General features: G+C 42.3%; 2 protein-coding genes across 4 annotated transcripts in view; one reads left to right on the top strand and one right to left on the bottom strand.

Annotated features, from left to right (window-relative positions):
• Window positions 1-5,014, bottom strand: part of cpeb3 (cytoplasmic polyadenylation element binding protein 3) — a 192,659-nt gene extending 187,645 nt beyond the window's left edge. Inside the window, 3 exon segments of the mRNA XM_072479090.1 lie at window positions 3,910-4,079; window positions 4,082-4,669; window positions 4,887-5,014. Of these exon segments, the coding sequence (XP_072335191.1) occupies window positions 3,910-4,079; window positions 4,082-4,658 (747 nt within the window). The 5' untranslated portion in view covers window positions 4,659-4,669; window positions 4,887-5,014.
• A 1,889-nt stretch (window positions 5,015-6,903) lies between these two features.
• Window positions 6,904-14,538, top strand: part of marchf5 (membrane-associated ring finger (C3HC4) 5) — a 141,552-nt gene continuing 133,917 nt past the window's right edge. Inside the window, exon 1 of one of the 3 annotated variants that reach the window (XM_072479092.1) lies at window positions 6,904-7,367. In XM_072479092.1, coding sequence (XP_072335193.1) covers window positions 7,318-7,367 — 50 coding nt within the window. In that variant the 5' untranslated portion in view covers window positions 6,904-7,317. The remainder of the gene's footprint in view (window positions 7,368-14,538) is intronic. The other 2 variants (XM_072479091.1, XM_072479093.1) reach the window with 2 other exon arrangements.

Here is a 14,538-nt window from a genome sequence, read left to right as displayed (position 1 = left end):
AGAGGGGAGAGAGAGAGAGAGACATGGAGAGGGAGAGAGAGAGAGAGACAGGGAGGGGGAGAGAGAGAGAGAGAGAGAGAGAGAGAGAGAGAGAGAGAGGGAGGGGAGATACGGGGAGGGGGAGAGGGGGAGAGGGGGAGAGGGGGAGAGGGGGAGAGAGGGAGAGAGGGAGAGAGGGAGAGAGGGAGAGAGGGAGAGAGGGAGAGAGGGAGGGAGGGAGGGAGGGAGGGAGGGAGGGAGGGAGGGAGGGAGAGAGAGGCTGATAAGTCAAAAGGAGGAACAGAGCAGAGGACAAACGCAGCAGAGAGCTGGGTGGGGAAAGGAAGGTGGAAGAGCTGCCAAGAGCAGGAGGTTGAGGAGGAGCTTAGGGTGCAACGTGCAATGCTGTGTCGTGGCAAAGGATCTGCATTTCTTGGGTGATGGGATGAGGATGGTGGAAAAAGCATGAGTAGGAAGAGAAAGGAAGTAGTGTGCTTAGGGGGACAGAATTTCAAGTAAATGGTTGGAAGCAAAACCAAAATGCTACATTGAGGAGCATGGTTTCTTGCCATGCTGTGCTACAGTTACTGTGAAAATATTTGAAATTATGTTGTCTGTTCCAAAGAAAAACTCAGTTTCTCCACAGTATACTATTTGTTTTGTTACAAGTATTAAATTGTTAAGCAGCCTTGTCTTAAAAGGTTACAATGTACTAGTCAGTTAACAGTTAGTGTTTTAGTGATGCAATATTGGAAAATAACCTTGCAATAGAAAGAGTACAGCAAAAAGCAGCAAGACTGCGAAATGAAACAAGTGAGATGGGAACTTGTGGTAAGGGTTAATTGGAGGAGGCTGATGTGCAGGAACACTTTTATTTTGGAGACTAAAGAACTCCAGAATCTGCTATCAGTTTGTCCTTATTCTCCAATCCCACTCCCCCCGTTGTTGTCCACTCTGCATCCGCAGTACTATAATCTAGTACTTTGGCTGAACCAGTTCAGCCAAACTCTTCCCTCCCCCATCATACTCCACATCTCTCCTCAGTCCTGCTAGATCCCAAGATCCTCCCTCCCCAGATTCCTCTCAATCCTGGATTCATCCAAAATCCCTCGACCTATCCAAGTGTTCCGAGAGCCTTTCTATTCTGGAACCTACATCAAAATACTGCTATCCCCAAGATCCCAACCCGGTACTTCCAGACTCCTGGCCCTCTTTTCCTTCGCTTATAGGTCCCAGGATATTGTCCAATATTAAGTTAATGCACCTATATTTAGCATAACATTCCTACTTTTACAAATCTCCAAGACATTGTGAACGGAGAGAAACATCTGCTGGTGTATTCTTGTGAACACGCATGGATGAGGTGTAGATTTCTGAACCTACTTGTGGGGCATGCATTTCCCATCTACAAAATTTTCCAGTAGTTACCATTTCGTTGTTGCTCCCCCCCCCCCCCCCAACCGTTGCCACTTGTCCCAATGTTGTTCCAGGCTATGGTCACTAGGGGGCTTTGCAGAGCTAGTTCTCTCTTTGGGTGGCCCACTCCACCGTGACTTTGTATATTAAAAGCCCTTCGGGTTCAATGACTGAGCGACTAGATGGGTAATTCGCCCTCAGTATATTTAAATCCTTCTCATTCCAATTTTCACTCAAATGGCATTCAAGCCTCAGTTTATCATTTAAAATGTTAAACTGAGCTTTTCTTTTGGGGGGTGGTATGTATACAACACCCCATACACTGCATTAAGTAGCCATGTCGTCATTCTGACTGGTCATCGTAAAACAACGTTTTCCATAGCTTATCAGATGCATGAATATCCATTTGCGAACAGACTTTAACCAATCAAATACTAAACCTGCCAAAAACTGACAAACTGATTCAATATATTATGGACAACATGCCTCATTTGGTCTTATCATTCAGTTACAGTTCTATGAGGAACAGTATAGCACTAAACGCCCCGAATTATACAGTCCTATTTATTAGGATAATGCTCTGCACCAGATTAAAATAATTTCAGCCTCAGGTTAATTCCAATCTATTACCTTATAAATATGATACTTAAATATGTAAATATTATTTCAGTAATTGAAGATCATTCACCTAAAAGCTGCCTTGTTAAATTGAAGATCATTCACCTAAAAGCTGCCAATGTTAATTTTACACGATATTATAGATATATTTCAACACGTTATAAATGGATTACCAAAGGTGAATACGAAACAGCAAACTAGATCTTGCAGTGCATTTAATTACAAAAATTAATCAGTGTGTGGTAAACTTCCACGCAACTGTAACAATGATACATGGTCTCCATTTCCTCATCATCCATTTCGCATCACCGAAAAGAACTGGCTTTGTACATCAACATATGGTTTAACGCTACTTACTGATGTGCGATTCTCAGCGGAAAATGCAACCATGACTTGCATTTCAGGTGACCCTGATATAGAATATAGTGAAGGTGATGATAACCATTGAGATAACTTATCAAGGTCACATACATAACAAAATCCAGCACCACAGAACACACAAGTTGTTATCAGCCTTATTTCAGGGCTTGTATTTGCAAAACTGAAAAATTGCTAAACCTTTTATTTCCAGTGTTTGCAGACTGATTTTTTATGAGAATACTACTGAACATAGGAAATTTAGTGATAAAAATGGATGTTTGCATTCTGTCGAATCACATGCAAGCCACAAAACATATGTTTGCATTGAGAAATTAAGAACATGGTTGTCAATAGACTTCATTTTACCACGATAGAAACTCACCAAAGTAATGATTGTTGGTCTTATTTATAAGGATTATTTGGATATATTCATACATCACATTCCTGGGGTCACTAAATTATTTTTTTCTGTTGCGTACACCATTAACAAGTATATGCAAAGCAGAATCGGACTTATTTGTTCAGGCTCTGCACAATGGTGCAGGTGGTCAATTTCAGCAATTTGCTATTAATTTCAAGACTGAGTCCATTTAACGTAGTTATTTATACTAAAGGATTTGTCCCACTTTCAAAAAATTTGCAGTGTAGAAAGCTAGAAATTGCTATATATACACACATCCAGAGACAACATCATAGTGTACACAGCACCAATAAAATTGGAATGCTAAAGGAACTATCTTCATATTTTTAAAGCTTTGTTTAATGTTGAAAAGTTCTCTTCCTACTATGCAAATATTTACAGTAAATACATGAGATGCGTATCATAAAAATGACTGCACATTTCTGCTTTAAAGCACTTGGAATAGTATGTGACGACATTTTGCTCCACCTCTATGTTTGACGTCAAAACAATTGCCCAAATAAAGTGGCCTTAAAATGATGAAGGGCAAGTGATTCGAATAATGCTAAATTTAACAATTAGACAGATATTGCAGTACAGATTCTTCAATAACTGTGCCCTTTACTGATCGCCGTGGAGGCTGATTGGATGACCACTTTATCTATAGTTAATTATTCTAAATATAGGCAGCCCACCTACTGTTTTTTTTAAAATCATAATATAAATCCAGTTGAATATATTTCCAATTAACCCATGAATAACAACAAGGAAAATCCAATTTTAATATTGAAGCAAAAAAATGATACAGCAACACAAGGGAATTGCTGTCTAAATTAAGCCAGTATGGAAGCCAGCAGGGCCCACTGTTTTCAGCCAATATCCATTTTTAGAGGGTGGTCGAGGAGATTCTTGGTGTTGGAGAGTGACAAGGACATTATCTTTCATTCTCATTCACCGGAATGCGTATTTAGGCTGAACTGTACAACTGACTAGCTGAGAATACCAGATGTGATGTTTTCACTGCAATGTCATGTCCTATTAAAGATGGCACATGCAATTTGACTGTGAAGGTCATGTCCTACTGCGTCTTTTGTACATTTGATATGACTTAAATATTCGAGGTCGGATTACTGTACCTGAAACTGCAACATGCCGTTGCTGTTGTCCGTCCGAAAGGCGTTGTCGTCCATCCAAGACTTGGGGGTTAGTGTGGGTGCAGTTCGAGGGAATTTTGGGGGGGCGATCACGTTGCTGGAAAAGGGTTTCTTTAGCGGAGAGATGGGGTTGAGGGGGAAGGCACCCCCACAGCTCGTCGGGGATCCCTGGATTGCAGCCCGCTCCAAGGGTTGGGGGCCGTGCTCCAGGTCGTGTTCTGATGGTTGTTCCAAGCCGAGGAGGGCTTGCTGGTCATGATGGGCTGGTGGTTGTAGGCGCTGCGTTGGGCGAAAGGAGCTTGAGGGCTGACGGGCGATCTCCTCTGCTGCTGGGCTTGTTGGTGGTGCTGCGTCTGTTGAGCTAGACCGATCTGGGGCGAGAAAGTGCCACCGAAGACCGGGTTGACGTGAGTGAAATTTTGGAACAGCATCGTCCCGTTGACGGGCGGGATCCCTTGGAAAAAACTATCATCTACGGTGTTGGTGGTGCCAGTCGACCACGTACTGAACGAAGGGGACAAGGAGGTGCCAGGCTCCTGGGGTTGAAAGCTCAAGCCGGGCAAAATTGGCGATTCCATCTGCGCTTTCTCTTTATTCTGGGCAGGAACCGAGGTGTTTATACTCACGGAGCTCTCTTCTGACTTGGGAGTTTCTGCGGCTTCGGTGCTTTGCTCTGACCTTGGTGAAAGCTGCTGGGGATTGCTTTTGTCCATCAGTAAATCATCCTGCATGGTTTGCGTAGCTGAAACAGGAAAAAACAAAGACGCGTTATTAGCTGTGTTCTGGTACTTCACCGCTGGTGAAAATCCTGTATCATTGTTAGATGACTGTAAAGCAAATCTGTAATCCCCCATTTAGCAGAGGGGTGGGGGCAGGACCGGAGGGGGGGGGGGGGGTAAGGTAAGTGGGGAAGGCAATATTAAATTCTTCTCTTTCTAAAGAATGAGTAGCAGCTTCACCCTTTCGTGTTCTGGTCCCCCCCTCAGAATGAGAGATTTGGGATGCGGGAACAGATATTCACCAATTTCGCCACGTCTTTCTTTACACCGGAACTTCAGCTCTCACCCGCAATGTGAAACTGATTCTTGTTCCTGTTCAAGAGCTTTCAAAGCCCTTGGCTAATTTGCATACGTCAATAAATAGTGCTGCGTCCTTCAGAAGGTTAAAATGCATTTTAGTTAAAAATAAAATGTACAAGTTCCAGCATTATATTTACAGTCGTGGGGACGTTCACCATTTTTTGCCACTGAAGTATAGTCAATCTAAAACATATCTGTTGTTACATACTGCTCTGGCACCATAACTGCATTTTATTCAACGTCCCGAAGGGGTGGAGGGAGGAATGAACAAACAGCAACCTGCTTAATTTAAGTAAACAAGAATCTGTTTTTTGCATTAAATTATCTTCAAACGTTAAAATGAACAGGCGATTCGTTTAAAACACGATTTTAATATAAACCACCCTTGACGAGGCAGAACGACATTTGACACGTAACTTGTGACCTTGTCCATTTTTTCGCCTCTGCAATATTGTTGACACGAATTATGTTTCTAGTGCGGAACGCAATGACATCTTAAAGTATCCCGAAAGCTCTTGCATATTCATGTTTTATCGTGCAGTATATTTGTGCCATTTATCCACAGCAACTAATGGTTTATTTCATAAAATGGCTCCTTGGTTTGCATGTTATTTAAGCCAAACGGCGATTGGACAACACATAGTTATACTTTCTGCAGACAAATTAAGCCCGTTACCAAAGTGACATCTGCAATACTGTGTAAATCGTTTTATGATCCACATGTAACGAATTCGATTCGGGTATTGAAACTGACAGTCACGCAAACCGACAATCAAATTGAAATGTACCTAAGGTTAACGTTTGTTAAGTTTGCACGTGTATTTTTAAACAACGCAATTAATTCTATTGTCACCAAATCCAGACCCTCAAGGTCACTGTCAACTCGTATCCACATCCATGTCATGTGTTGCCAGGTTCGTTTTGTACAGCAAAATTGAGAATCCGAATAAACACAAGCCAGAGGTGAGCGTTCACCACGAAATATATCATACGCATACGTTTGTGGTTTTAAAAGCGGAAAACAAACATGGGTTTCTCGAAAAATGAAGGGGTAAATTCCAAACGCACTTTAAAAAATAATGCAGTTATCTAAACATATAATCAAACAACGTTGCTTTTCTGGCACAAGAAATCAGGAAATCAAAACTGCTCAGCTTCACAAGTGTCAATTAAAATATTAATTTAAGTCAATCGACCAATCCAAACTACATATAAAAGAAATGTTAAATACACTAACCAATGACAACATCTTCCATTATTTGCCCAATTGACGAGCTGTTACACAGCATTGATTTATCATGTTTAGGCCAATTTGGGCCCTTGCAAAATGGTCAAGGTCACAAGAACCGTATGTTTTGTGAATCCTACGCCAATGACACGATTGATTTATTCTGGTAGCATAGTGGGGAAATTAACAAAATGTATTACAGCTCTTTAAAATCCTTGCCTGACACCAACAACCTGGCTGACATAGCCTTCGATTAAAACTCAATGTTTCATCCTTCAAAATGAATCTTGGATTTAACAACCCTTCACAATCTTCGCCTGACAACCCCCAAAAAAGCGTTACCTTAATGGGAACCTTTGAAATAGTTTGTAAGGGGGTCGGGGAGAGGAAGGAAAGGGGGGGGGGGTTCTTTTCTGATGCGCAATGCAAACTTCCAAACGCTTTATCCAAGCAGCCATATACAAAACCGAGCCAGAGTGTGGGATCCCATCCGTGCGCGTGCACAGTTGACTGCTGCGGAGCGGTGCACGGCGGGCAATGCAGTGCCGGCCGTGCTGCGCTCGCGCCGCCGCGGACGGGGGCGAGGGCGGCGATGGAACTACATCTCCCAGGAGGCCCCGCGAACAGGTTTCCGCAGAGCGAGCGGCGGAGAGCGCACTTCCGGTTGGCCCCGCGCTATTATTACCTCACAGTCAATAGAGGCCGCGGCTCGGAAGTGGTCAATTGTGTTGGGAAACAAACACACGTTTTTTTTTTAAACTCTCCCTCCCCCTTCCCTCAAATAAACATCGGCTTTTTTCACCAAAGGGCAGCCCCCCAAACCAAAAGTTTAATGGGTGTTAGCCCCTGCGGCTGTAGGTTCAGAGCGTTCCTGCTGACGCGGTCTCCCTCAGCCCAGCCTCCAGGTTTGTTCGCAGCCAGCGGTTTCCTTTCTATTCGCCGAAACAGCGCCGGAGTCGATCGCGGTGTGGTCTAGGCCACAAAGCGAGGCCTAGTTCAAGCCTTTACATGAACCTCCCTGTGTAAACGGGCGAAGGCAATTGGAAAAGGAGAGGGGGAGGGGGGGAGGCGGAATCCTGGAGAATGTCAAGCGGCACGGATCTCACAGCGGTTTCAGCGCAGCCGCTTGATAGGTGAGTACAGGAGCAGCAGCTTCACAGATAAACTGTCCGCTGGTGGCCCGGGCCTTGTCAAACTCCATTAACAGTGCATTCGCTGTGACTTTTCCACCTTTCTGAAGGGGTTTTATACTCTGATCCAGTCAGGTACTCGGGGATTGGAATGTACAGCTTCATGCACCTTGTTTGGGATAAGTGATCGCTGGTTGTACCCTGGTTAATGCGGTACTTTTGATCTTGGAAGGGTGTTTTTATGGTTTACTCATGATCGCCCGTGGCTTTGCTCATAGACAAAACCTTGGGAATACTGGCAATTCATAATTATATCTTGCATTTTAAATTTTACATTAAAACTTTATAAGTAATGTAAAGAAAATAAGGTTTATATTTGTGTTATCTCTTGACTGAATGCCAGGTATTACAGTTGGGAGATGGTAATTTAAAAAAAATAAACTATTGCTACTGCCCAGTGTAATTTTGTATCTGTTTGGAGGAAACATTATTTTCTGCAGACTTGGGGAAACATTTTCTATATACATACTTAGGGAAACATTTTCTACATCTGATATACGTATATTTCTAAAGAGAGTAAAACATGAGTGCATTTGCGGTTAATTTAGATTTAATTTAAAATAGATTTGTGCATTTCTATTTCATAGAATCATAGAATTTACAATGCAGAAGGAGGCCACTTGGCCCATCGAATCTGCACCAGCCCCTGGAAAGAGCACCCCACCAAGCCCACACCTCCACCCTGCCTCTGCAATCCAACAACCCCACCCAACAATTTAGCATGGCCAATCCACCTAACCTGCACATCTTTGGACTGTGGTAGGAAACCAGAGCACCAGGAGGAAATCCATGCAGACTTCACACAGACCGTGGCCCAAGCTGTGAATTGACTCTGCAAACCTGGAGCTGTGAAGCAACAGTGCTAAACAGTGTGCTACCGTGCTGCCCATAAGATGTTGGAGCAGAATTATGCCATTCAGCCCATCGTGTCTGCTCCGCCATTCTATCATGGCTGATATGTCCCTCATCTATTACCTGCAATGCTACAGACTGAGCTGGATTGCAAAATCAGCTAGAGCATGATGGCTGATCCCATCATGGCCTCAACTCATGGCCCGTTCTCCATAACCCTTCAACCCATTTACCAATTAAAAATCTGTCTTAACTCTTCCTCAAATTTACTCACTGTCTCAGCATCCACCACACTCTGGGGTAGCAACCCTTTGCGTGAAGTAGTTTCTCCTCAAATCTGTATTAAATTTGCTATCTCTTGTTCTAAGATTATGACCTCTCGTTTTAGAATGTCCCTCAAGAGGAAGCATCTGCACCACAACTACTTTATCCATACGTTTTAGCATCTTGTATACTTTTGATTTTATCTCCCCTCATTCTTCTAAACTCGAGAGAGTGTAGGCCTAAACTGTTCAATCTCTGCTCATGCTTCAAACCCTTCATCTCTGGAATCAATCTACTGAACCTCCTCTGAACTGCCTCCAATGCCACTACATCTTTCCTCAAATAAGGGGGCCAAAACTGTGCCCAATACTCCAGGTGTGGTCTTGCATATGCCTTGTATAGTTGCAACAACACTTGGTACTCCATTCCTTTTGCTATAAATGCCAACATTCCATTTGCTTTCCTTATTATCTGTTGCACCCGCATGTGGTAACTCTTCTCAGTAATTTATGTCAGGAAGGAATGTTTAATATTCCATAGGATGACTTGAATGTTCAGTAATTGTATTGAAAATTTTGGTTCTAATCCCACTTGTGAATATGGTGGCAACACATTTTTGTCTTTCACTTACTGTGCATTCTTCAAGCCACCATTTTATGACTTTGCACAGCAAAAAATCTTGTTTTTTCCATATTGAGAAACTCCATGCACACATGCTGAAACCAATTAATTGGCTATTATGATTTATTGTTCATGGTTCCTCATGGTTCCTTGTATGCATATTGGCTGTAGTGTTTACCCACACAACAAGAATTAATATACGTCACAATTCATTGGTTGTGAAGTGTTTTGGGGCATTCTAAGGATGTGAGCAATATATAAATGCAGTTTTATTTATATATATATATATATATATATATATATACTGTAATGATTGCATAGGAAATTACTTGTGATTTTATATCTGATGAGTTACTAGTTTCTATGGTGATTAGGAGAGCCACGTCATCTCATTAGGAGTGAATCCACACAGTTCGCTTATATCTATCTCCTTTTGGTCAGTTACAGAAAGCCATTAATTGAAACTTTGATCTATAGGAGTTTATAGCACAGTTTGGGGCCATTAAATACTATTTCTGTCATCTGTTGGTAAGAGCAACCAGAAATGAATCCCCAATACCCCATCCTCACCCTTCCGCTGGTAGTGAAGGCATTAATTTCAAATCTTCGATCGAGCAAAGAGGCAAGTTCATATGAACTATTTTCTTCCAGGTTGCTCATATACCCATATTGGGTATTCTATACCCAATCAGAAATAGCAATGCTTGAATCAATAAAACAAAAGTTTAAAAGTATTTGGAAAGGGCAGAGAAAGTGGATAGCTCTTGCAGAGAACTAGCAAATGGCTCGATGGATCAAAAGGGTGTTTGCCTTTCTGAAAAATTCTATTATTTATACTACGACTTTGGTTTTTCACTATGATTATTATGATAATATTGACAATGTTCTGAAAAGATTGTACTGCAAAGCTTAAACTTGGATTTAATTGGAATCTTTTAAAGTTGCAGAAGTATTATGAATGCTGGAGATGCAAAGTATTTTAAATGTTAAGTTAATCTTTGGGAACACTGGGATGGAGGTTGATAAACACAACTTTTGTTTTATTGAAGGAAAAACAATTTTTTCATTGTAATGTATAAGGTGGCCTACTTCCATCTATTTCCATTTTTCGCTACAATTGGCTACAGAGAGATGTGCAAGAGAATTATTAAGTTTCAATTATTCCTTCTGTTTTCTTTTCTATTTTTCCTGTTTTTCTGGATATGTCTGGGTGAAATATCTTGCCACTTGGCAGAAACGATGGTCCCCAATGGGAACATGGCATTCAGGGAAACCACTGACTGAGGCCTGGGATGGACAATGTGGAACAATGTTGCCATCCTCCTCAGAGGTTAACTTGTGATGTTTTCGTTCAGCTTGCATGGGTTAACCCAGTCCCCCTTCTAATGGTAGCCCCAAATCATTCTCCCTGCTTTGAATAACTAATAACTTGTCATTTTGGGAAATGTAAAATCAACTTTTCTCCTGCTACTTACCGGTGGAAGTTGATTGACGTGCTGGGATAATTTGGACTAATGCAAAGTAAGAATTATTGGACAATAAATTATGCTGCAAGGGGTGGATGAATTAACAGAAAATGTTAATGGTTTGAGGTTTTCCAGTACACAGCTTATCATTCATGGTATTTTACCTGGCTATCTTATCATGTGAGTGAAGTTCCAAATGTAAAAAATTGTCAGGGGACCTGTGTAAATTGTTGTCCACTGTGTGAAATTATTTTTCCATTAGATTTCCTCCGGGTAGTATCCTAAGCCCAACCACCAAGATCTGTTTCATTAATGACTTTCTCTCCCATCATAAGATCAGAAGCGGGGATGTGTGTAGATGATTGCACCATGTTCACCACCACTCACAACTTCTCAGATACTGAAGCAGTCTGTGTCCATATGCAGCAAGAACTGGACAATATTGAGGCTTGGGCTGATAACATTTGTGGCAAGTAACATTTGTGCCACACAAGTGCCAGACAACTACCATCTCGGACAAGAGAGAATCCAACCATCTCCTCTTGCCATTCAATGGCATTACCATTACTGAACCCCCAACATCAATATCCTTAGGGCTATCATTGACCCGGAACTGAACTGGACCAACCATATAAATATTGTGGCTACAAGAGCAGGTCAGAGGCTGGGAATCCTGCAGCAAGTAACTCCCCTCCTGACTTCCAAAGCCTGTCCTTCCAAGGCACAAGTCAGTAGTGCAATGAAATACTCTCCACTTGCCTGGATGAATGCAGCTCCAACGACACACTAAGCTCAACATCATCCAAGACAAAGCAGCCCACCATCGACACACATTATGTACTCTGGTTCACTGTCCATGTGGTGGTTGCACATTGTTTGCGTGGGTTTTGCCCCCACAACCCAAAAAGATGTTCAGGGTAGGTGAATTGGCCACGCTAAAATTGCCCCTTAATTGGAAAAAAATGAATTGGGTACTCTAAATTTATTTATTTTGGTATTATTAGCTGGACAATAAATACCCACCAAACATTATTTCAATAATTATAGGTGTGTAGTTCAGTTGCTGTCCCCCAGTAACTAGTTTTCATCCCTGGTATCATGGTGAATCTGTACATTCTCAAAGCTGTAATGTCCTTTCTGTAATGGAGGAGGCAAACACCATCGATTCATGTTTGTTAAATGTTAACTCTGTTTCTTTGTTCACAGATGCTGCTCAGACCTGCTGAGACTCTCGTATTTTCTGTTAATCCTATTGATGATAGTGCTCAAAATAGATTTATGTAGTTGCAGTCACACTGAAAATCTCTTTGTTTATACACCCATCAACAGCTTTCCATTGAGTATTTACTTGTAGTATTTACTTTCCTCTGTAAAATATCTGGCTATTCCTCCTGTCTGCCTAAGGTCTGTTGCAATCCTCTGTCAATATCTGTAGAGTTTGTATACCCTTTACCCAAGTCCAAATTGTCAAGATAGTAGCATGATAGCACAAAGGCTAACACTGCTGCCTCACAGTGCCAGGGACCCAGATTTGATTCTGGGCTTGGGTAACTGTGTGGAGTTTGTGCATCCCCTAGTTGTCTGCGTGGGTTTCCTCCGGGTGCTCCGATTTCCTCCCCACGGTTCAAAAATGTGCGGGTTAGGTGGATTGGCCATGATCAATGTGTGGCATTATGGTGATAGGGTGGGGGAGTGGGCCTAGGTAAAGTGCTCTTTCGGAGACATGATGTAGACTCTATTGGTTTCCTTCTGCACTGTAGGGATTCTATGAAGAGTGAAACAAACACTCGTCTCTATCATTCCTCATTTTCTCTAATTCTTCTAATTGATGTGTTGGAAATAGTGGATCCCAATAGTTTGTTAATCCAGGCAATATCTCTTTGCCATTCATCTTTTCTCATACCGTAGGCCTAAATTTTTCAAGTGAGCCTCTTAGAAGATTAAGGTACACCTACTGCATTTCCTTTATTGGCCAGTTCAAAACTTTTTTTTTAAACATAACATGCATTTAAAACAGATATCTTGGCTGCTGGCCTTAATTAATGCGTGCATTTCTCAATGCTCATTGCAGTAATTTAGATCAAATTTTAGATTCCAAGAGTTTTCCTACAATGAATACTGTACTTAATGGTGCAATGATAGAACATAGACCATAACAGCGCAGTACAGGCCCTTCGGCCCTCGATGTTGCGCTGACCTGTGAAACCACTCTAAAGCCCATCTACACCATTCCCTTATCGTCCATATGTCTATCCAATGACCATATGAATGCCCTTCATGTTGTCGAGTCCACTACTGTTGCAGGCAGGGCATTCCACGCCCTTACTACTCTCTGAGTAAAGAACCTACCTCTGACATCTGTCTTATATCTATCTCCCCTCAATTTAAAGCTATGTCCCCTCGTGCTAGACATCACCATCCGAAGAAAAAGGCTCTTACTGTCCACCCTATCCAATCCTCTGATCATCTTGTGTGCCTCAATTAAGTCACCTCTTAACCTTCTCTCTAACAAAAACAGCCTCAAGTCCCTCAGCCTTTCCTCATAAGATCTTCCCTCCATGCCAGGCAACATTCTGGTAAATCTCCTCTGCACCCTTTTCCAATGCTTCCACATCCTTCCTATATTGCGGCGACCAGAATTGCATGCAATACTCCAAATGCGGCCGCACCAGAGTTTTGTACAGCTGCAACATGACCTCATGGCTCCGAAACTCAATCCCTCTACCAATAAAAGCTAACATCCCATACGCCTTCTTAACAACCCTCTCAAACGGAGTGGCAACTTTCAGGGATCTATGTACATGGACACCGAGATCTCTCTGCTCATCCACACTGCCAAGAATCTTACCATTAGCCCAGTACTCTGTCTTCCTGTTATTCCTTCCAAAATGAATCACCTCACACTTTTCTGCATTAAACTCCATTTGCCACCTCTCAGCCCAGCGCTGCAGCTTATCTATGTCCCTCTGTAACTTGTAACATCCTTCCGCACTGTCCACAACTCCACCGACTTTAGTGTCATCTGCAAATTTACTCACCCATCCTTCTACGCCCTCCTCCAGGTCATTTATAAAAATGACAAATCGCAGTGGCCCCAAAACAGATCCTTGTGATACACCAATAGTAAGTGGACTCTAGGCTGAACATTTCCCATCAACCACCACCCTTTGTCTTCTTCCAGCTAGCCAATTTCTGATCCAAACTGCTAAATCACCTTGAATCCCATGCCTCTGTATTTTCTGCAGTAGCCTACCATGGGGAACCTTATCAAACGCTTTACTGAAATCCAAATACACCACATCAACTGCTTTACCCTCATCCACCTGTTTGGGCACCTTCTCAAAGAACTCAATAAGGTTTGTGAGGCACAACCTACCCTTCACAAAACCGTGTTGACTATCTCTAATCGAATGATTCCTTTCCAGATGATTATACATCCTATCTCTTATAAACCTTTCCAAGATTTTGCCCACAACAGAAGTAAGGCTCACTGGTCTATAGTTACCGGGGTTGTCTCTACTCCCCTTCTTGAACAAGGGGACAACATTTGTATTTTCATTCATTTCATTCATTCCTCCAGTCTTCTGGCACTATTCCTGTAGACAAAGGTGAATTAAAGATTAAAGCCAAAGGCTCAGCAATCTCCTCCCTAGCTTCCCAGAGAATCCTAGGATAACTCTCATCCGGCCCAGGGGACTTATCTATTTTCACACTTTCCAGAATTGCTATCACCTCCTCCTTATGAACCTCAAGCCCTTCTAGTCTAGTAGCCTGAATCTCAGTATTCTCCTCGACAACATTGTCCTTTTCCTGTGTGAATACTGACGAAAAATATTCATTTAGCACCTCTCCTATCTCTTCGGACTCCGAGTACAACTTCCCACTACTGTCCTTGACTGGCCCTACTCTTA

This window comes from Scyliorhinus torazame, chromosome 16 (assembly GCF_047496885.1).
Source record: "Scyliorhinus torazame isolate Kashiwa2021f chromosome 16, sScyTor2.1, whole genome shotgun sequence".
In the NCBI taxonomy this organism is placed as follows: domain Eukaryota; kingdom Metazoa; phylum Chordata; class Chondrichthyes; order Carcharhiniformes; family Scyliorhinidae; genus Scyliorhinus; species Scyliorhinus torazame.
The sequence above is the reverse complement of the archived record's forward strand: the minus strand, read 5'-3'. Positions and strand labels throughout refer to the sequence as shown.